Source organism: Corylus avellana, chromosome ca4 (genome assembly GCF_901000735.1).
Source record: "Corylus avellana chromosome ca4, CavTom2PMs-1.0".
Taxonomy (NCBI): Eukaryota; Viridiplantae; Streptophyta; class Magnoliopsida; order Fagales; family Betulaceae; genus Corylus; species Corylus avellana.
In genome coordinates this window covers 36,340,711-36,362,456 of record NC_081544.1, presented here as the reverse complement: position 1 = coordinate 36,362,456, position 21,746 = coordinate 36,340,711, and the positions used below count along the sequence as shown (strand labels likewise).

Here is a 21,746-nt window from a genome sequence, read left to right as displayed (position 1 = left end):
AAAAAGGGTTAAAATTGTTTGACCCTAAAAAGGAACCATTAAGGCCAATACTTTTTACCTATCATCTAGCTGTTTAATTTCCATAATTATTTACTTTCAGTCTTATTAACGATCTTTGTATTCCCTGGACAACAACAGGGGAAACGAGGGAGGGGAGGAAGGAGTTTCTAATTTTTTGTTTGTTTGTTTGTTTGTTAGGAAAGGAGTTTATATTTAATTTATAAGTATTTCCCCTCCAACGGATCCCAACACGATATTGTTAGCATCAGCACTTGCCTTTGAACTTTAACAACCACAAATCTGAAATGAAATTTCCTCCACCTGGTCACCAGGGTCCAGATTTATGGATCACCTTCCATTTTGGTGAGTAATAATCAAGTCTTTTGAAAGGCGTATTCAATAACCGCCAACATTATGTATTCCTTCCCTTTATGACGATCCGCGTATTCCCTTCTATGGTTGTAAGATTTGAAAGTGACCGCAACCATTTTGGGACAACTATACTATGATAGGCCGAGGGATAAGCACGTATGACCGCCAACATCGTGCAGTTGTTAATTTAATTCTGCGATTGTGACTAGAAAGACAGCATCAACTGTCGGCAATGCAGTGGCCCTAAAAATATGGATCATACCAGCAAACGGGTGGAGCATTTTCTATTTCTGGGGGTCCTCTTGACAGTTTCAGTTTTGTACTAAATATTCAATCAATCAATGCCAGCACGTACAAGTCCTAGGCCGCAAAATTCCACTGGGAAAATCACTTTACGAAGACATTCTTGGCCATGTTGGCATAGCTACGAAAGTAATTTCAGTTTTCATTTTCTTTCACGTGATAAAACATCCTTTTTCTCTGTTCTTGTTTTCTTTTTCTTTTTTACTTTTATGGTTGAATTCTCTCCTTGTTTTCGAGATATCAAAGATCATTTCAGTGTATAGTTTTCAAAATATGCTAGTAGAAATCAATTTACCACTTTCCCCAAATTCACATTTTCTTTGTCTTAAGTGAAAAGCCTAAACCATTAGATTACAAATAAAAAGAAAGCGGTGCGGATCAAATGAATTTAAAAAAATAATAATAATAAAAAATCCTATATCGCCTTGCGTAATGTTTAAGGCAGGCCAAATTGATTCTGTGGCATGCCAAAATTCACCTGGACCATGTAACCCGGAAATAGGGAAACCAAGCAGCTCACTTAGACAAATACTGCAAATTCATCCGCCCGGGCTTTTCAGGATCATTTGCGCAAAACCTTGCCAAAAATTTGAGATAAAACCCAGGTAAGGGAAACAGGGATTTCTGTATACAAGGAGGCTAAAGCAAAGTCTTTTAGTCTTTTCCCATTCAGTCTCTCTCCGTGCTTCAACATCTATGTGACTTTTGCTCCACTATAGTAGTATTTTAACGCAACTCCAGTGGGTCGGTTACTCTTTCATACTGTTTTTATCTCATCTTTCATTTACATTTTGGATCTCCCAACCTCTACAATAACTATTCATGTTCCCATGGGGCTGATGCATTGACTCATAGCACTTGTCAAGGCCTCAAGGGAAATTCTGTCCAAAATCTTGCCGCAACGGGGAAATTTTAGTCACAGCCAACCCCATTCATCTTGGTCAACTACCACACGACTCTATGCTATCTTCCCCTAAATATCTAACCCACCAAATAATGAATTAAGTTGACTCTAGCAGTCTGATATAATCTTAGGTACTCTTTGACTGAACACCTCAGCAAATCGGCGGGCACTAGAAGGGGAATTGCAGCCGCCAGCTATAATGGATGGATAACGTGAATAATACTATGCCAAGCATTCTCAGGTCTAGCCTGATTCTACCCAGCATGACCTCATGATCCATCCGCAACTTCAATGCGATTTCTTGATTTTATATTTATCAGGTTTAAGTTTACCATTGGGGGTTAGGGAGAAGATTGTTTATGGTTTAATGGCAAAATCTCGCTCATTTGCCCTCCGATAAAGCAAAGCTGATGCTTCCACCCTGTTTTTCCACCAAAGGCAAAGGGAAAAGGGAAAAGGGAACGGGGGAGTAGAAGGGATGTCAATTAAAAAAAAAAAACAGCCGAACTTAAAAAAGAACAAAATAAACATTTTTCCGACTTGGAGAAAGTTTTCTTACCAGCCTGGATATACAACAAATCGTCCTGTAGAAAGAGCCCAATTCACCTGTTCATTGCAATAGACACCATGCCTCAGCTTTAAACACATCCCGGGGGGAAAAATAAATAACAAAGCTTTTACCAATATATATATATTTTTTTTGGCAAAGCAAGTTACCAAGTGTATGAATTTCACGCAGATGGGAAGGACTCGAAGGTCCATGCATCTCCCCAAGGTTTTCTATGTTTAAACAAATTAAGTGATGACAGGTCTCAACAAGAGGTCTAGATAGCAGAGAAATTAGCAACAATTACCTTATCAGTCCCAAGAGAATTGGCAACTACATGTGTAACCTGTTCATCTATTTGATTGGTGCATGCGGCACCAAACTGTTCCGCTGTCTGCCACAATGGATGTAGGTGAGGATTGGCTTCGCCAACTGGAAACACCCTGCTAAACACAATACGACAGCCAGCCAAAATCTTCTGCTGTTCCGCAGCTAGAATATTTCTAACATCAACTTCATCTAAGGAATCATGGGAGAAAAAGTTTTGATGTAGTCTCTCAATAACCTACATGAGACAGTTAACAATGATAATCAAGAGTGGTTAATTATTTGCAAATTCTATAGCAAGTTAAACTATAGCCTCACCGCCAAAGAGGATGCAAGAGTTCCATCTTCTGGTCTCTCATCATGGTCAATCTCAAGCAGAGAAGGACCTAGAAGCCCAAATTGGCGTCTGCTACAGGGAAAGTATGTATACCTGCAATTAGTCAATGCATTAGTATAGTGATAAAGGTCCCAAGCATTAAATCACTTCAGAAATCACACATTCTATCTTCAATACAGGTAACTTACCTTTCTACAACTATCAAGTTCAGTTTGTTATGTGGCCAAACCCTCACAGAATCATCTACAATTACCACCCCTGATTCCATACCCAGAACCCCTTCCAGATCCTTGTTTTTTGGAACCCTCTCATCACCATCAAAGAGATCCCCATCATCACCCCTAGAGATAACTCGTCCTGCAAACAGAACCCCTTTCGGATCAAGCACTTTTGCCATCTCCGTAGCATACAGCTTGTTCCCCATGGTGTATAGATGCATCTCAAACAGCTTACTAGCCTAAAATGAAAACAGTAAATTCATTGAGTGCTTCAAATTGAACTCAAGCACAACTGATTATTTAAGCCTAAAAGATTAATAAATCAAACTTACCTTCTCCAAAAAATTCCAAATACCAGGTCTTAGTTTGGTCCACATTCCCATATGAGGAAATCGGAAGAGGTGTCTCTGCGGTTTTTCACGATCCTGTTCCTCTTTCTTTCTCAATATCTCATCATGAACTGGATCTACTTCCACAAACTGAAAAAAAAAAGGTGGGTCGAATTATAAGAAATTTTACAAAATAAGCACCATTCTCCAAGGATTGGCTACCAGGAAAAGTAGGGGCAAAAAACATAAATAAGCTGTTACCTTAGCTGAATTAAGAAGCGTGTGATCTAGATCCAAGACAAGGCAGAGCTTGTGTGTCGCAAACATTTTCTTCTGTTCTTCTATCCTCCTTGCCCTCTCTCTCTGTATAGCAGCTTTTTGCTGGTCATCATATCCTTCAAATAAATGCTCAACATCCCCCCAAGCGTTTTGTGAACGACAGGCAATTACTGCACCTACTTCAGGTGCTGAACTCGTCCCGGATTGCTGGTCCTCAGAATTTGAGCCTGCAGCTTTCTTATCCATTTTGTCTGACTTAACCTGAACTGCTTCAGAGGATATATTCTGAGAAATTATTGGTAGAGTTGAAGATGCTTGAGAAACGGACATAATATTAGCAATATTTTTCAAATTCTTTGTGAACTGCCGAGCAATGTCAGGTACTACAACTGATTGAGAAGGCACTGATTTTGTATCTGCCTGACCCTCTTGCTTTTGCGCACTCAGATTATCCTTACTTCCCTGGGTGCTTGATGTAGGGGGTAATATATTTTTGAGCTGCTCATTTCCCAAGCTTGGACCCTTATGAAGTGCATTGCCATGGAGGATACGGCGAGGATCACGAGGTTTCATGCGAATTTTTCCCAAGTCCTCCTGCATGCGCTGCATTAAGCAAGCATAAAGTCATGCTCAGAAGAAGCATGCATTGTAGTAATTATAAATTATTATGGTCTAATTTTACTTATTAATCAAAGGGGGATGACTCAATAAGACTATACCTTAGTTTTCTGGATATGTGAATGGGATGTAAATCTTACTGAAATTTTTCATAAAGTCAACCATATTTGCCATTATATTGATCAGGCAACCAATTAAAACATTAAAGAAAACCAGCTTTAGGAAGAAAAAAAGAGACTAACAAAAGTAAAATTAAAATCCCTCCTAAAGGTAAGCAACCATATTGCAATGTAACTTACAACAAGGAAAACAGAAGAGGAATATTGAAGTTGCATTCAAACAAAAAGATAAGCCATTCAACCACCACAAAGAACAAACTGACTTAACAAGGCACATGCTTAGCACATATATACTTCCTGCGTTTAGAAGTAGAAAATAGATAAATAAACTGCTCACCATGGGAGCTATTTGTGAAGGAATCTGAAGTGTTACTGCTGGTTTCGGGAAAATTCCTGAGGCCATTGATGGAGCAACATTTACCAAGGGTACTGCTCCCAGTATTGAGTTTGAGTTTGGTGGTAGCGCTGTACTTTTTGTAGGATCAGCAGATATTTGCTGGGATTCTGCTGCGAGACTCTGTTGTTGTCTCAACTTAAGTATATTTATCAGCATAGTTGGATTCACGGCAATATCTTTCAATAAAGCAGGCAACGAGGCTGCGGTACTAGTACCTGTCACTGGCACCTGCTCAGTTCCACTAATTGTCGCACTGGCATTAGCACTACTACTACCAGGAAAATTTACAACATTAGCCATTTTTATTGGATCGATTTCTGCATTCTCCATCAACTGGTTCCTCTTCATTAACTGAGGTCCAACTATACCAGTGTCCTCCAACCAGCCACCGCTTCCAGACACGGTTTTCACATCCCTAATGACTCCAGAATATTCCAACCCATTCCTTTGCCTTTTTAGTGCAGGACCTTCCAAAATAGGCTCCTCAACAGTTTTTTGCTTTCTTGAACTTACTGTTCCAATGGGTTCTACTTTAGGTGCATTATGCATGATAGAGAAGGGGCGCTGGTTAAGATCTAAAACATTCACATCAGGGCTGGCTAACCGAAGCCTAGGGTCTCTACTCTTTGCTGAAGCTTTCACAAGTGTATTAGACCCAGAAGTTATAGCTGCAACACTTTTAACGGTAACGGGTCCTTGCATGCTAGAAATGTCCATGGAGGGCGCATTTGGTCGCCTCATAATGGGTTGATTTACATTTCTTAAATTACCAATAGTAGAAGAACTAGACACCTCGCTAGTAGTGTCACCATCCCCATCATCACATTCTCCTGAAGGGGTTGGGCTAGGAAGTCTGTCACTTGTAAAGAAAGAATTCCGACCAAACTTTTGTTGATAGGTAGAAACAGCTTTGAGGGCATCAGTTTCATATATATGCAATTTCGAATCTTCAGTGTCAACTGGAACTTTAGCTATGGGCAACACCGATTTAGCTATCCCATCTCCAACAGCCATTACTTTGTGTACAGGAAAACGTGATGGTGCTTCCCGTGTGGGTGAGGGGAGACTGTCTGCATCATGATCCTTGTGAAGGTCTAACAGCGGGAGCAGTATTCCTCTACCCTTAAAGCTAGATACTGCCGGTTTTGAGACTTCAGATAACATATTTAGGTTATTATGAACCAAAGATCCAACAGCCAAAGAATCTGAAGATAAGTTATTAGAAGTCAATTCATGGCCAGTGTTTTTGGCTGAAGAGTCAGAATTCTTAGTATTCACTCCATCAATGGCTGGTATTTCTTTCTCTTTATCACCATCTCTAGCACTCAACAAAAGATCAACAGAATCCAAAGAGGGCTTCTTCATGACCTCTATCTGTGAAAATAGACACCAACTTTAGTTTCCATAACATCAACAATTTTCCTAACCTAAAAACAAGGTGAGGGACAGAAAACCATACTAAACTAAGTTACATAGAACCTCACCTCTTTCATCTGCTCAGAGGAGAACAGAGGGGGATCACAGTTGACATCAGAAATTAACCTGTTAAAAAAACGCAACAAAGAAGATAGCTAAACAACTGACAGCACCTGAATTTTCACAGCAATAAAAGAATAAACATCAAGGAACAATAAAAACCTCAAGAAGTAGTCTCTATTCTGTTCCTTTTGATTATTGTTCATGGAGCAGAACACCTGCAATCGAACACAATTGAACCTTGACAATGTTTAAAAACCAGTATCTTTAAAATGATAAAGAATACTTAAAAATTCCCAATTCAAAGCAAATCTTAAAAATGTAGCAAGTTCAAAAAAACCAGGGTGCCTTACAGAATTGACTGCTTGAATTGCAGTGAACGACAATTGAACAAGAGCGTCCTTTGTGGGAACACTAAATTCCAAGAACACTTCCCGCAACCTCTCGAAAGTGTTGCGCACTCGGGAACAAACTTCCCCAAACGATCTACAACAAATAAATCAAAGTAAAAAATCAATGCCAAAGAAGAAACCAATTTCCAAAACCCTCTTAAGTGTTTTCAATTGGGCAATTCACCATCGCACTCTAAATCCAGGACCAATCAAAAAATTTCACTTACTTCTCTGCTTCTATCACAGTCACACTCTTTAAAGCTTCCCGAATCGAATTCACTCTCTCCTCCTTCGAATCAATCTCTGGGCTCTCAACACTCACTCCCCCATTACTCAAAACCGGTTCTTCTATAACTTCCTCGGCTTGGGCCACCTTTTCGACCGGCTCCGAGTCCAAATCAATCTCACCTTCCTCCAACTCCCCTTCCTCCTTCTCCACATCCATCTCTTCCACACTATCATCATCAATCACAAGATTCACAACTTCATCAACCACCTTTGGATTCGCATTCGGCGAAGCCGACGATCGCTTTGACTTCTCCTCGGGCCCAACCTCCTCCTCCACCACGAAATACTCATTCAGAGGCTTGTTCTGCACGGCCTGTGCCCACGCCAGGTTATACAAGCTCGAAGCATAGCCGCGCGAGACCTGGTACTTGTACAGATCCTGCATCGTCCAGAGCCTAGTTCCGGCGGCCTTCGGTTTCGACGACACCTTATTCGTTGTCGGTGTCGTCGTCGTCGTCGTAGTCGTCGTCGTTGTCATCGTCGTACTCTCCTGCTTCTTAAAATCCTCCTCACTGATCTCCTCCACCGAAGCCGTATCAGAAATTTCACCTTCTTCCACATCTTCAACCTTAGTCCCATCCTTTCCCATCTCACTTAGGGTTTCTTCAATTCCCGCACAATTATTCCACTCGCAACAATTCGATCCAGCAACGACCATATATTACAAAATCTTATTCAAAATTCAACACCAATACTTCAGAGATCCGATCTCTCTTCACGGATCTTACAAATTACAAAAAAAAAAATTAAATTAGGGTTTTTTGTTCCATTTCAAAAAGATCCGAATTAGATTGAAATTATGATCGCGTTTAAGAGAAAATTTCTGAGAGAATTAGATGTCAGATCTAATTTTGAGAAGTCAGAGACATGAATTTTTAGATTATTCTCTTCGGATCGAGAAAAATGAAGAATAGAAGAAGAGAGAGGTCAGAGAAAGGAGATTATGATAATGATGATGATGCTGATGAGAGGGGAGGCGTGGACGTGAGGTTAGTATGTTTATAAGGACGAGGTAAATCTAAGACACGGCAGACTTTGAATCTGGACCGTACACGTCAGCAATCCGGAAGATAAAAGGTGACCGTAATGCCTCATGCAGTCATGCTCCCGCTGCTAAATCGTAATTTATATGAATGAGTACGGTCGCGAGGCTTTATGGTAATGGGCATGAGCCTGCATAGGCTCGGGTTCGGTTTGTTTTTCAAAAGAGACACGTATTTGAAGTTTGAACATAATTAGAAAGTTTGTTTCTACGGCCACCTTCTTAGAATGAATTCCTACTTGGGATGCTAATGCTACATAAATTTCGTTCTAATTGGGTTAATGTAACGGTGTTTATAAATTATTTGATTAATTTTTATTTTAAAATAAATATAAAAATATATGAGTATGGTCATTTCAACTCAATTGTATGTGAATAAAATGAAAATTGAGTATTTTGAATTACCCATCACAATTTAATGTCAAATTATATCTATAACTTTTTTACAATTTATTCATATGTATAGTATGAAATTAGAGAATGTTAATTTTTTTAATAACCAAGGGCATTTTCATTCTGTTAGCTAAATATTATTTTGGCTAGTTGGATGCTAAATTATATATATATAATTTTGACTAGTTGGGATGAGCACTATTCACTTAATAATCTTTATAAATTTTTATAAAAAAATTTGAAAAAATATTTAAATATTATAATAAAAATTAATAGTTAAACAAAGAGTTTGATATAGCTACTTTAAAACAATGGGTAATCAGAATATATATATATATTTTTTTTCTATATATATATATTAAGCTGATATGAATAGTACTCTTACCGATTCCAATTACACGTATAAACAAAAATTGTAAAAGAGTTTGTCACGTCTACCAATACCTAATTTTGAATTTGTTGGTAAGATTTCACTGTTTTAGAATAATACGACGTGTCGCGGGGGTAGAAAAAGCAAAAGCAGTTGCCAGTGTGGAAAACAATAGCAGTGATGTGTACTCTTTTGTCCCATATGACAATGAAAGACTTTAAACAAAAAGGAAATGCTGAAATGAAAATTTAAATTTCTTGTTTTGCGCTTTTTATTATACTGAATAAACAAAATGAACATATAAATAGAGATGTGTTATAGTGTAATAAAAAAAAAAAAATGATTTATAAAAGTTTTAAATGACAAGAGGTCATAGGCTCATTAGTGGGTGGGAGGCCACAACAACTACAGATAGAACCTATAACTTTTTGTTATCAAAAATTTTTATGGACGAAAAATAATTTTTTTATTGCATTATAATATTTATTTATAAAATATACCATTAAACAGTTGACTTTTTACTGTTGTGGTGTTGCATTCCGTCACCATTTCTCAAATGCGACTACAACAACTTCCATCACCGTTACTGCCGCGAGTATCACAGTCGTTCTCGCCACCAACATTAACACAACCATTGGACCGGTAACACAGACACGAGACTCCAATCTTAGGCGGAAAAATTTTAGGTGAGTGGGAAAAATTGTGTATATATTAATTGACGTAATAAATGTAACAAAACAGTAACAGAAATTATCTCAACTTTAATTAAAATGGAGAGGATCCAAACTACTAAGAGAGAGAGAAATATATATATAGGTTTTCAAATCACAGTCAAAGACATACATTTTTAAAATAGCACAATTTTGCAATTATACCAAAAGTTTAATTATATTTTTTAAAATTGTGTTTTAAATTCAATAGAACGTTTTGAAATCGTAAAACCAAACAGATCCGGTTCATATTGGAAAGTAGCTAAATCAATACCAAATGGGTTTACATCTGAAACAGTAGCTAAATTCATCGGAATTAATGTAGTCAAAATCAAAAAAATACCCAGTTCTAATTCTTAGAATGCTAGGAGAAGACCACCATTCAAATAAAAACATCAGAAACATTCAGAGGAAAGCAAAAAAAGACCAAATTTCTTAACATGATATTGCCTCAATAGTAACAAAACTGTTTCATCCCAACCAACTAGTTCTTTCTCTAAGCTTCAGGCTTTCTTGTGGACAAGCTTCTCTATCAAATCAGCTGCTTCTTGGACTGTTGTTATATTCTGAGAGCTTTCCTCCTCAACACTGATCCCAAATTCTTCCTCCAAACCCATTACTATTTCCACCTGCATTTGCAGTATTGTTAATCATCATAATCATTCTGATTGAAATGAAACATAATAATTCAAGGTCAAGCAAAACCCAAGTACTGAATTGAGGTATACCGTATCAAGAGAATCAGCACCAAGGGCAGCAAACTTGGACTCTGGGGTGAGCTCGATCTCATCAGACAATGCCAGTTGTTTCTTTACTATCTCACAAACCTTTTGCACTGTCTCCGGCTTTGCCTGCCACATTCATAAATTAAAAAATAAAAATAAATTGTTTGATTAAAAATTATTTTTTATTAATTTAAGTTTTTGAAATAAGTGATAATTTAACATAGTATCAGAATTAAAATTCTGAATTCGAACTTTGTCTCCGTTATTTACCGCCTATTTTAATTAAATATTTCTTGTGTTGAACTTCACTTATTAAAGGAGGGTTTGAACTCGCACGTGAGGAAAAGTGTTATAATAATTTAATCTTTTAGTATAAGTGGTAATTTAACACTTAGATACCAAAAGAACTCACTTATCAAATGACAAGAAGGCATATGCATGTAAAAGGGGGAAATGAAGTACCGCGCAGCAAACAATGAAGCGGGAGGTCCTTAGAGAAGGGAAGACATTCTTTGTCCAGCCTGCTGTAACCATCTTCAGAGTTGAAGCCCCTCCAGTGACCTGCACAAGCAGCATCTTAGGCATCCGGATTTACTTATTACTCGCATAATTTACATCCAAGTATTTATTCATTACAACTGCATATGTGATTTGAAGAACTTGATTAGGGTTTTCTAGAGTGTTATTCTTAATTAAACGGTTCTGATTTTATCTCCTCACCTCTAAGTTAATTTTCCATTAATTCATGTACTTTAAGAACAATACCACTAGAAAATATAGAAGACACGGAGGGGTTAAACTTAAACCACCGATTATCTAAAAGATTTATAAAAACTGATAAATTTAATTATTTAATTAATAATTAAATACTCTCACACTCAAACTCCGTCTCAACAATTGAAATATTTATTTGAAATGAGAAATGAACTCTATAGACGCAGGATATTTAGTCGTAAACCCTAAAAATGTGTCAAAAGGGAATGGATATATCATAAAAAACGGATTACCCAACACTATATATAAGTTATACAATCCCATAAAAATGTGTCAAATGTATGCTCATTGTACACCCTTTTGAATCAGAAGAATAAGAATTGTAGAGAAACATTAAGATGGCCGCAACTATGGCGCTATGGCACTAGTAATATACTACCACACTCTATTTCCAGCCTCCTATTTCAAACAAATGTGCCTGTCACGAGCCGATGGTTGTCTCATTCAGCAGTTGTCAGAAGTCAGAACTCAAAAACCTTTGGTAATAAATTAACAACTAAATTTGTTCCCACTAACAACTTTTCCAGGTTTTTCAGCAACTGTAAATCAATCCCCAAATAGAGGGAGAAAAAGAAACATGTTAAAGTAAACCAGATTTAGCTTCTTCATTTCAACCTATAACAGAAAGAAGTTTTGGGCAAATTAGGGAACAAACCAACCAATAATCAGTAATACCTAAACAAAATCTAAACCAAGTAAACACCAGTAGCACCAAGAAGCGAACCAGATCTGAGATTTACACATAACGAGTTTATTTAAATTGAACGTGTAAAACTAACTTGCCTGATTATTCTTGAAGCAGGGCTTCAGGGAAACTCCGAAGGAAGCAGAAGTGGTGGACACAGTGGCCATTGAAGCTCTCTAGCTGAGGAAACGTGAGGTTACGGGGACGAGAGGGAAGATAGAGAGAGAGAGAGAGAGAGAGAAGGGCGGCTTGTGCGTTGTGAGCAATGTTGGCAAGTGGCGTACACAATACTTACAAGATTCTGGTCTGTGCCATTTGGATTGGATTGGATTGGGTTTTGAGGGATTTTGTTCTCGCTGTGGGACAAGCGTCTAGCCTTTCAGAGCACACCACATCCACTTGGCTGGTTTCCTTAATGAATTTACAGCGTGGAAATAACGTTTCCTATTTATAATATAGAGTATCTATACGGGTCCGATGCGGCAGACGTGGCCCGTGTGGGTAGTTCCGGCATCCGTCGTGTTTACTATTTGACGTGGCTTGGTCTCACTTTAGACTTTTTTAAAAAAAAAAAATTAAAAATTAAAAATTTGAGAAAAATGCTTACGAGTATAGCCCCTTTTCCATTTTATTTTGAGGTGTGATATAGTTACAACTTAAACTTAATTTTGGCCTAACTTCTAAACCAAATTTCGCTCTCTTTAGTTTAAGGCTTTCTCTCTCCTCCACTGGCAATTTTTTTTAAAACTTAAAAGAAAAGTTGAGCCAAAGTTAGGTTTAAGTTGTACCTTTATCATTTTCCTTTTATTTTATTTAAAAAAAAATGATAAAGGTACAACTATTTTGCCCAACTTTTGTCTTATGTTTTAATTTAAAAAATAACAAAATAAAAAATAAAAAAAGTTTCTGAAGCAATAATTTTTATTTTGTTTATTCTTTTTTTTGGTATTTTTTTAAACATAAAAACTGTATTTTGCCTCATAAACTTTTTCCTTATTTTTTTAATTTAAAAAATTAAAAATTAAAAAATTAAAAAAGTTTCTGCAGCAATAATTTTTATTTTGGTCATTATTTTATTTGATACTTTAAAAAAAAATAAAAAATTATTGCTTCATAAACTTTTTTAATTTTTAATTTTATTAATTAAAAAATATGAAAAAAAGTTGGGGTTGTATCATTTCTCTTTATAATATAGAGTATATATACAAGTCCGTCTATGCAGCAAACGTGGCCCACGTGGGTAGTCATAGCATCCGCCGTGTTTACTGTTTGATGTGGCTAGGCCCCACTCTAGACTTTTTTTTGAAAAAAAAAAATTAGAAATTTGAGAAAAATGCTTACGAGTATAGCCCTTTCCCCATTTTATTTTCACCCAAAATCAAAATCCAAATCTCTCCCTCCATGTCCATCTTCACTCTCCCCCACTGATGGGGGCACCACTGCAGACCAGCAAGGTCTCCACCTCTATCTTCACTCTCCTCATTTGAATCTTGACTAATATTCCTAAGGCTTGGACCAAATATGTCGGCCCCATCTCTGTTTCTTAAAAAAACAACTCTTCATCTATACAAATTCCTCATCTGATGAGTTTAACTCATCCACGGAAGCCATGGGCTCCTCGAAAATGACAACTCACCTGGGTATTGCATAAACCCAGTGCTTGAACCAAATATGCCAGTTTTCGTGTTCGACGAGATACAATAATTTTATTTCACAATTATCTTAATTATTGTGAATGTTTCTTTGTTAAGACACAAGAAAAATCACTATCATTTTGGACAAGCATCTCTCTATTTCAAGTGGCATCACATTCCCTATAATGGAGCATGGTCATTTTATGATTAAAAATTTATTTAGTTATAACAGTAATGGCATGGCATCATATTTACTACTTAGCATCATTTACAGTATTATATTTATAAAATAAAATATTGATCATAAAATGACTTCATTTCATTTTAACTTGAAATAGAAATCTTATTCTTTTAATTTTACCATGTAATAATACAACATTAGCCTAAAAAAAATTTTGCCCAACTACTTCCTTGAGAATAAGAGGATTATCGGTCCTCCCTACTAAACCTTTAAGAGTAGTCATACCACCCTAAAGTCATCGAGGGGGTCACAACCACTTTCAACAAGGTGGCTGGAGCCTGAGGGTGATACCGTTGAAGAGGTCTGCAATTTTAATTTTTTTGGCCGACATAGGTGCATTGCACTAACACGTCGATACGTAAAGGGGAGTACGTAAATGCTACGTAGGGATAGCAATACTATTTCTTTTTTCGTGGGTCAACTAGTGGGAACAAAAAAAACGCCATGTGAGTTTCAAATTTTGGAGCCTTTTCTCTCCTGTCGGTGAAAATAGAGAAAAACGTTTACAGCATGATATCCGACAGTCCCTCATTTTCTTCCTTCAATACAAATACCGACCACATCAATGACGTTTCCTATCATGCCTCAAAGCTCGTTGAATCCTTCCATGTCTAGTAAGTAAGAAAACATCCAACTTTCAATGCGTCGTGAAATTGCTACTTCATACGCTTCTTCCCCATACGACCATAAATCACTGTGAAACAAAATGTGTCCACAGACCACACCGCTTGGTTTGATTATGTCAGATGAAACTGGAGAATGGTAACAAAGCCAAAAGCCAAGTACTCTTTATCATCATCGATCTTGGAAATTCTTGGCTGCGAGCTGATTTCTAACTGCAAAGCCAGCACGACTAAATACATGGCATCACCTCTTAACTCAATCCCAATACATGTTACCAAGAGAGAGAACACAGCATGAGTGACTCAAAACTCTTTTTCCTCTGGTTATGAGTCATATTATATTATTTGAGTAAGGAAATTCTTCATTTAGAAAATTGGTTTTGGTTAGGAGGGTAAATAGTGTCAAAAACAATCCTTGCAAATGTATGTCGAACCTCCTTCAAGCTCCCCAATGCCAAAGACTCGTAGTTAATCTTTTCCCCCCGTTTGGGGACAGATCCCCTTTCCATACCCCTTCTGACACAATCAAAAATCTTGCATACCCTCAGCGACAATGCCCATGGGATAAAAACCTGTGTATTAAGACAAAAAAAAAAATGATTATATGGTACCCACAAAAAAGGGCAGGTCCTAATCTAGGCACGTAATCAAATGGGACGCACGACTGCTTTGGAAAATCTTTAATTAGTATCCATTCCCTATTGTCAACAACAGCAAAGCTTAACTGTAAGAATCAAGTCCTCACCAGATCTGAGCATGGTGCTTGTGGGTATTTGGACATTGCTTGAGAAACATAATACTGATCTCTCATCTTGTGTAATACAGTTTTGACTGATGCTGCAAGATAAATAACCTGATCCACCAATGCAGTATCAAAGTCTAGATCTTCAGGTTCTAATAATTCATCAAAGCTTGGGCCATGAGGTTGGGAGATCTTCTTCGCAATTTCTACAGCTTCAAACAACGATCCACCACTGTGGACCGCAAGGCAGAAAGCAGCAACAACCAATGGATCACGAGGCTGGTCAACCAGAGCTTCATGGAATGCTAAGATAGCGATCCTACATTCATAAGCCCAGAATTAGCTTTTAAGGGATCCCAAATTCCTCAGATTAACAGATAAACATCATGTATTACCAAAAAGAGCCAAATATTAACTGTTGTCCACCCCCTCCCCCCACCCCAAAAAAAATCTAGTTTTAAATTCCCCAAATTTATTACACTGATCATTACTCAAATGTCAACCCAGTCTAACCTTTGGTCCAATTATTATGGGGTTGACTACATGACTCTTGGTTCAAAATTTTACAGCATCTAGGGTGTTCTCTCGCCAAAATCAAGTTCTAACTCATCTCAACTTCACAAGGACTGCCTAACACTTCTACAAGACAGAATTGATTGACGTGGAGTTGTGGATAAATGTACTAGAAACTGCAATAGAACTCTCACAGGCACCTCGTTACATTCATTTCTAGATAAATGGCTTGAATATAAGACAGTTTCACTATTTGAACAATTTGCGTTTACTAATGCTGGCATGCAGTTGGTTAAGTGGCGAACTTGGCCACCCTAACCTGCATTAAAAGCCTATATTGCAACAACTAACAATACCACGACAACATACAAGACCAACTTTAATCAAACAGTGCAATAATTAAATAATTATCCGAATGGAAACCAGCGACTAAAATTCTTTCTGAATGCAACATGACTCAGCACACCAACAATAAATTTCACGTATAACTACTTTGTTCTGGCAACCAATTTGGCAATATTCATTGGCTTCAAATGCTGAAAAGGTTCTCACCATAAGCTACAATGGCATGGCCGATTAGGTGCCACACGTTTATCAAGGTTGGAGAACAAAGACTGCACAAGATGTCAAGATCAAACCAAGAAGCAATCGTGTTAATAATGATGAAAAAGAGAGAACCTCTAATAAGAAACAGTTCATTCAGGAAAAAATGATACAAGTAGACATAGCAAGAGGATATGTATCATTGAAAGATTCTCAGACAGTCAGGCTATTATGCAGAATGAGTTAGGAAAAAAAAGTTGATGCCCCATACTATATTGCAACTTGATGTTGCAATGCACTAAAGGAAAGGTTCAATAGTTGCTTATAGATAGGTGCTCCTATGTGCACTTACAAGAAGCATGTTAGATCTCTCATCACGTCTCCGAAAACCTTGGGAAGCAAAATATGATGCCTGGATGGATGATACAACTAATTAGAAGATCTTCATAAGAAAAATATTTTATATATACATATATAAATAAATAAATAAAAACTATTGTTTGAAGTAATATCAACCTATGGACAAAAATTCCTTACTTGGATAGGTAGAAGTATCTCTAAAAGTCCAAATCTCCATAATAACCTCAAGGAAGCTTCTGCAGACCCAAATGCCAGCATATAATTCATCTCCATAAGGATCCTTCCCTACAGCATTTGGAAATGAAGAGAAGATAAGCCTGAAGTATAAACACAACCATACGCTAAGCACCAGAAACCAAGACACAATGTTTTTCTTTCGCCAAGACTAAGATACCTTATCAAGTCGTGACACTGAGCAAGATAATTCTCTTACAGAAAGACCTATCTCTCTAGTGAAACGAAATCCTAAACGGGCTGCAATTCTGACCGCACGTAAAATGCGAGCTGTCGAATTAATAGCAAACAGAGTAAGTTTCCAATTTGTAGTTGATAAAAGACCAATATGCTATGCAGAGTACTGACACTGAAAACTTTGAAGCTTTCAGAGTAAAGTCTTTAATAGCAAACATATGCTCACCACAGTCCTCCACAAAAGAAAGATTTGCAGGTAACACAGTGCGCACCTACAAATAAAATTTTGAGGAGATGAATAATGTAGGGAGTTTAAGTTGATTAAAAAAATTTGGCACTTTAACCACAATAAAATACATGCACACTTTAGCTTTTCTAATATCTTCCATCCCTCCCATATAATCGTACACTATCTTTGCATATGGATCAAACATCAACCTGCAATGATAAAGGAGAGTGTTAGCAATATATAAAACAGAAATAGCGGTAATAGCATAATATATTGAATAAAACCCAAATCACTTTACAAATTAATTTATGCCCTGACATCCACTCACAAATACATACCCGTTAATGGTAAAGTCCCGCTGTAAGCAATTCCTCCAGCGAATATAATCACGCCCATTGCAGCCAGAAGGTTTACTGAAATACTTAGTGAACTTCCAACTAGAATTACCTACAGAGGTGCTAAAACTCGAAACCTGTATCATGATACAGTCTCATTTACTTTAAGAAATATAAGAAATTAGTTAAAAAGATACCACACTAGCTTAATTAAGTCATAATTACAACTTAATCAAGTGCCTTTACAAGACAGTCAACGCCCAGAAATTTTCAATTATAAAACTTTGTGGACATACCTCCACAATGGTATCACTGACATGAACATGGCATATGGGAAATCGTTTTCCAACAATTTCACATTGTGCAAATGTTTTACGGACCTGCATATGGTTGAAGAACTTGGTGAATTAGCACGCAAATTAGCATCCAAACTATGAAGTTCATTTATCATACAAAATAAAGAACTGGATTTTTGAACTAATCAAAATATCCAGATATAGTCAGATTCCACACTGACAACAAATTGCATGGAATTCAAACTGAGAATTCTTCAGAAACCTTCCAGATTATCTTGTGGCGATTCCATCATGGAAGATGGTGACAAATTTTAACTTATTAATGCAAGGATCAGGGCGTTGTGAACCCATTTTGGGGTTTATAAGTACAAACAATATTATATGGAACTTTCAGGTTAGATTATGTCCAAAAAAAGTGAGGGTGTCCACATTCTTGGGTGACCACACCTTTGTAGCCTTGACTTAAGCACAGGCAAGACGCTTTCCAGTCATCACCTACTCCAACCTTAAAGCAAGCGTCAGATATTGGCAAGATAACAGCATGAGCAATGACACAATCCTTATATTCCCATGTATTAGATAAACGATGATAGTTGATCAGTCAGAAAATTGATACGGTCAGTTCCTACATAAGAATTGAAACTCTTTGAATAAAAAATTGCAAGTCAAATTTTTCTATATTATTCATTTGTCTCTTGCAAAGCACCAATGCTCAGGGGCAGACCCAGCTATAGCTTGGGGGGGGGGGGTGCAGAATTTAAAAATTCCCTCTATTTTATTTGTTTTAAATGAGAATATTCCTTTTAAAATTAGCTTTTTACCCCCCAAAATATATTTTTAAATCTCCACCCCAAAACCTAAAATTCTAGTTCGACTGCTCAAAGTTTACAAACTATCAAGTGGGAACAGCTGGGTATTTGTTTAATAAGAGTAAAATCCAATATATGGTGTCTTTATTACCATATGCAAGTACGTAAAACTAAGACTGCTATTAACAGGAGTATAACAACCACATATACATTTTACTCAAATGAAGCTTAACATAAGACACACCTAAAAAGAACACGAATATAGATAGAGAAAACCTCCTTAAGTTCAGCTGAAGTAATGATATCAAAGTCTTTTGGAGTTCTCTTCAGGATAAGATCTCGTACACAACCTCCAACAAGGTAGACCTCATACCCTGCAAGGTTAACAAAATGATCAACTAAAGACAGCCTCAAAAAACAAATAATGCAGTTGAAACAACGGAAAGGAAAACCCCAAGGGGTTGGCTCATGTGGTGGAGGCTTGGTCTTGGGGTTTGCTCCCTTCAAAATCCAAGGTTCAACACCTAATGGGTGCAAACAATTCCTTAGGGCCACACTCCTCGGTGAAAAGCCAGTGATTTAACCAGTTTCGTGTAGGAAAACTTCCGAGAATGCGGTGCACAAGACCGGAGTTTACTCTGTAGGGGTAGGTCCAAAGGGTCCTGCCTTGGAGAAGTTTCCCGACATCGAAAAAAAAACAACGGAAACGAAAACAAAACTTGAAATAGAACATGCGATGTACATATTGTGCCAATTTGCATTTCATAAATGCTCCTAAATCCAAATCAAAAGCATATAAGTATTTGCCAAGCAATATCAACCTTTTTTTTAGCTTCAAAGCCATACAAGAGGCAGTACAAGCATCTTTCAATGAACATACAGGAGAGTATTGCTTTAAACTTGACTTTGAATAATTTTAACTAAGCACAATACATGTTTCAGCACAGCAATCTTTTCTTCTTTTAACTTTTGTTACAGTCACCCCAATCCATCATACTCTACGTGAGCACTTGGAAGGGCAGCAACAGGAGCGAAAGTGGCTGGGATCATATGAGAACATGCTCTATGATGCAAATGCAGCAAAAGTGGAGAACAAGTATAAAGATCCTAAGCTTAATGCACAAGACAAGACAAAGAATCTAAGGTTAGTAGATAAAGAAACTAGATTAACCTTTTTTCCTTAGCCCATTCAGTACCACCCGTGTTGGCTTCGATATCATCCATGTCTCGATCCCTAGTTCTTCAGAATTCAACTTCTTCCATTCATGTCCCTTGCTATTTCTCCCAACTAATTCTATCACCACACAAATTCAAGGCATTCAGTTGTGACACATTACTGAGACTAAAACACTATAAACGTTCTTATCAATTACTACAAAATTAAATTTCAAAATATACCAAAAAAGCTCGCATAGAATTATCACCTCTTCCATGTTTAGCAACCGGTTCAGCCGCCGCAATAGAACCGCAGTGCCGTACCTGCGAGTGAACAAAGTCGTAGCTCAACTCTCAAGCAGAATATTCAAATTCACCAAATTGACCACATCCGAAGGCGTTTGATTGCATCGAAAATTCAGTCAATGAAAGACAGAAAGAAAAACATTGCAGTTTCATCATCAAAAAACAAAGAAAAAAACACTATAAGCCAAATATATAATCAACATTTGATTTTCTTCGTTTATACAAATATGCAAATGTTAATACATGGTTCACAAAGGGAAAAAAATGGAAAAACCTTTCGGGCACAGAACACCAGAGGGCGAGGAAGTATCAGGTGAGTCCTCAATACAAGTCCAAGGGCCGCGAAAGCCATTGATAATCGTAGGGAGGGAATTCACCATGTCATTACAGAAAAATTCAAGTGCTTAAAAATGGATATATATAAAATGAGCTTGATACATTAGGGTTCCGAAAGTTGATACCAGATATGGTAATAGCGGGAAAATTGATCTTTGGTTTGCCGTTTGTTGAAGTAAGAAGATAATCAGAGGGTAGATTTAGTAAGGGATATTCTCTCAGGATAACCAGCTACCGTGCTAGTTTGCACTATCTTTGTGCTAATGTGAATTGGGCTTATAGATATTTTATGTGCCCATATCTAGCAAAGAAGTGTCTATTTTTGGGCTTAAGCCCGAACCTTCGTTTGAGCCTAGACCAAAGGATCCAATCATGAAACTTGATTTTCACAAAAAGCCTCTAAACCTTAGGGAAACCTTTTTTTTTTTTTTGGAAATAACCTTAGAGAAACCTTAAGATAAACCATTTCTATAAAACATAAAGTTCATAAGATTTAAATTAAGAGTAATGTTTTGTTAGAAATAATAATAATAAAAAGATTAAATTAAAGAGTAATGTTTAGTAGACTATTATACGACGACTATATATAATTGAGATGATGTGACAGTAAAAATTAGTCTTTGAATCAATAAGAGCTTGTTAAAACAAAATTAAGGAGTTTATTTTCACTGCTAAATTATCTCGATTGTACTAAATAGCATTTGTCTAATACCATTAATGATTACAAGGGGGGTCAAACTTTTAGGAGGAGATGCACTTAAGACCTCTCAAACAAATAAAATCCGAAAATGAACAATTTTACTGGCGTTCCCCGACATTCCCTAGCAACTATGGTGTTCCCCGACATTCCCCTGGCATCTCTGGCGTTCCCTGACATTCCCCTGGCAACTCTGGTGTTCCCCGACCTTGTCTGGCATTCCCCAGCATCTCCCATGGCAACTTGTGTCGGCGCGTATCTTTCACGCACCACCACGAGCTCTTCGACGCCTCTGCTTCCACTTATGGTGTTACTTTTTTTGGACTTAGATTTTCTTTCCCTGCTTTTTGTCATGTATTTCCATTATGTTATGTAGCTTTCAGTTTAACCCAAATCGGTTGGGCTTTAGACTCTGTATTTGTGTAGGGTATCTTTTTTTTTTTTTCTCCTATTGGGTCTTTTTACATTTCATTGAGGTGCTAGTGGTTTGTTTGGATTGGGTTTTTAAAAATAAAATGAACTGGTTGGGCCTCAGACTCCAGTGTCTGCGAATAAAACCCTTTTTTTTACTATTTGTTTTATGCTAAATCTTCACAATTTCTTTAAAAACTTGCTAAGATTTAAGTTTTTAGGAGTTTTATTACTTCATATGGTTTTATCCATTATAGAGCACCACGACTTTAATCGGTTGTATTCGCTAGTGCCTTTCACTTTTCTAGTTTCCGACTAGCTCACTAAGATGCTCGAGGTCTGTCTGAATTGAGTTTTTCATACTAGCTTGTATTTATTTTTTTGTTGTAATCCCTTTTGATGAATGGATGTTCTTAAAAAAATAAAATAAAAAGATAAAAACAGATTTTGAATTTTCTACGTATTGCTTGGAGGGAGGAGTTGTTGAGGTCGGGTGGTCA

The 21,746-nt window shown here is 37.1% G+C and overlaps 3 protein-coding genes across 4 annotated transcripts; all 3 read right to left on the bottom strand.

The window, feature by feature from the left end:
• Positions 1-960: 960 nt before the first annotated feature.
• On the bottom strand, positions 961-7,857 carry LOC132177547 (RNA polymerase II C-terminal domain phosphatase-like 3). Of its 2 annotated transcripts, none has more exons than XM_059589914.1 (12): positions 6,846-7,857; positions 6,580-6,712; positions 6,389-6,444; positions 6,235-6,292; positions 4,691-6,124; positions 3,599-4,219; positions 3,341-3,487; positions 2,979-3,247; positions 2,772-2,883; positions 2,434-2,691; positions 2,139-2,185; positions 961-2,000 (listed from the first exon to the last, which is right to left on the bottom strand). In XM_059589914.1, exons 1-12 carry the CDS (start codon positions 7,562-7,564, stop codon positions 1,937-1,939), a joined length of 3,918 nt encoding a protein of 1,305 aa, XP_059445897.1. In that variant the 5' UTR covers positions 7,565-7,857; the 3' UTR covers positions 961-1,936. The 2 variants fall into 2 exon arrangements, with proteins under 2 accessions (XP_059445897.1, XP_059445898.1); XM_059589915.1 differs by having other exon boundaries at positions 3,599-4,210.
• A 1,790-nt stretch (positions 7,858-9,647) lies between these two features.
• On the bottom strand, positions 9,648-11,935 carry LOC132177770 (acyl carrier protein 1, chloroplastic-like). The gene is made up of 4 exons (XM_059590218.1): positions 11,704-11,935; positions 10,609-10,707; positions 10,150-10,272; positions 9,648-10,050 (listed from the first exon to the last, which is right to left on the bottom strand). Exons 1-4 carry the CDS (start codon positions 11,770-11,772, stop codon positions 9,925-9,927), a joined length of 417 nt encoding a protein of 138 aa, XP_059446201.1. The 5' UTR covers positions 11,773-11,935; the 3' UTR covers positions 9,648-9,924.
• A 1,992-nt stretch (positions 11,936-13,927) lies between these two features.
• LOC132179924 (uncharacterized) lies at positions 13,928-20,351 on the bottom strand. Its single transcript, XM_059592733.1, has 14 exons — positions 20,077-20,351; positions 19,766-19,820; positions 19,513-19,635; positions 18,618-18,715; positions 17,533-17,616; positions 17,240-17,373; positions 17,038-17,110; positions 16,899-16,944; positions 16,656-16,765; positions 16,439-16,546; positions 16,254-16,313; positions 15,911-15,972; positions 14,849-15,164; positions 13,928-14,675 (listed from the first exon to the last, which is right to left on the bottom strand). Exons 1-14 carry the CDS (start codon positions 20,152-20,154, stop codon positions 14,466-14,468), a joined length of 1,557 nt encoding a protein of 518 aa, XP_059448716.1. The 5' UTR covers positions 20,155-20,351; the 3' UTR covers positions 13,928-14,465.
• Positions 20,352-21,746: the final 1,395 nt, after the last annotated feature.

Bases quoted from the DNA above. Each gene is read 5' to 3' on its own strand.
- LOC132177770 (XM_059590218.1), bottom strand. From the start codon at position 11,772: ATGGCCACTGTGTCCACCACTTCTGCTTCCTTCGGAGTTTCCCTGAAG. The intron at 10,708-11,703 runs GCAAGTTAGTTT...CTGCTTGTGCAG, and splicing joins CCTGCTTCAAGAATAATCAG to GTCACTGGAGGGGCTTCAAC. The intron at 10,051-10,149 runs GTATACCTCAAT...CTGCAAATGCAG, and splicing joins GTGCTGATTCTCTTGATACG to GTGGAAATAGTAATGGGTTT.
- LOC132179924 (XM_059592733.1), bottom strand. From the start codon at position 20,154: ATGGCTTTCGCGGCCCTTGGACTTGTATTGAGGACTCACCTGATACTT. The intron at 16,547-16,655 runs GTATCTTAGTCT...CAAATGCTGTAG, and splicing joins CAGTGTCACGACTTGATAAG to GGAAGGATCCTTATGGAGAT. The intron at 14,676-14,848 runs GTGAGGACTTGA...CTTAATACACAG, and splicing joins AAGCACCATGCTCAGATCTG to GTTTTTATCCCATGGGCATT.
- LOC132177547 (XM_059589914.1), bottom strand. From the start codon at position 7,564: ATGGTCGTTGCTGGATCGAATTGTTGCGAGTGGAATAATTGTGCGGGA. The intron at 6,445-6,579 runs GTAAGGCACCCT...GTTCGATTGCAG, and splicing joins CAATTCAAGCAGTCAATTCT to GTGTTCTGCTCCATGAACAA. The intron at 3,248-3,340 runs GTAAGTTTGATT...TTTTCATTTTAG, and splicing joins TTTGGAATTTTTTGGAGAAG to GCTAGTAAGCTGTTTGAGAT.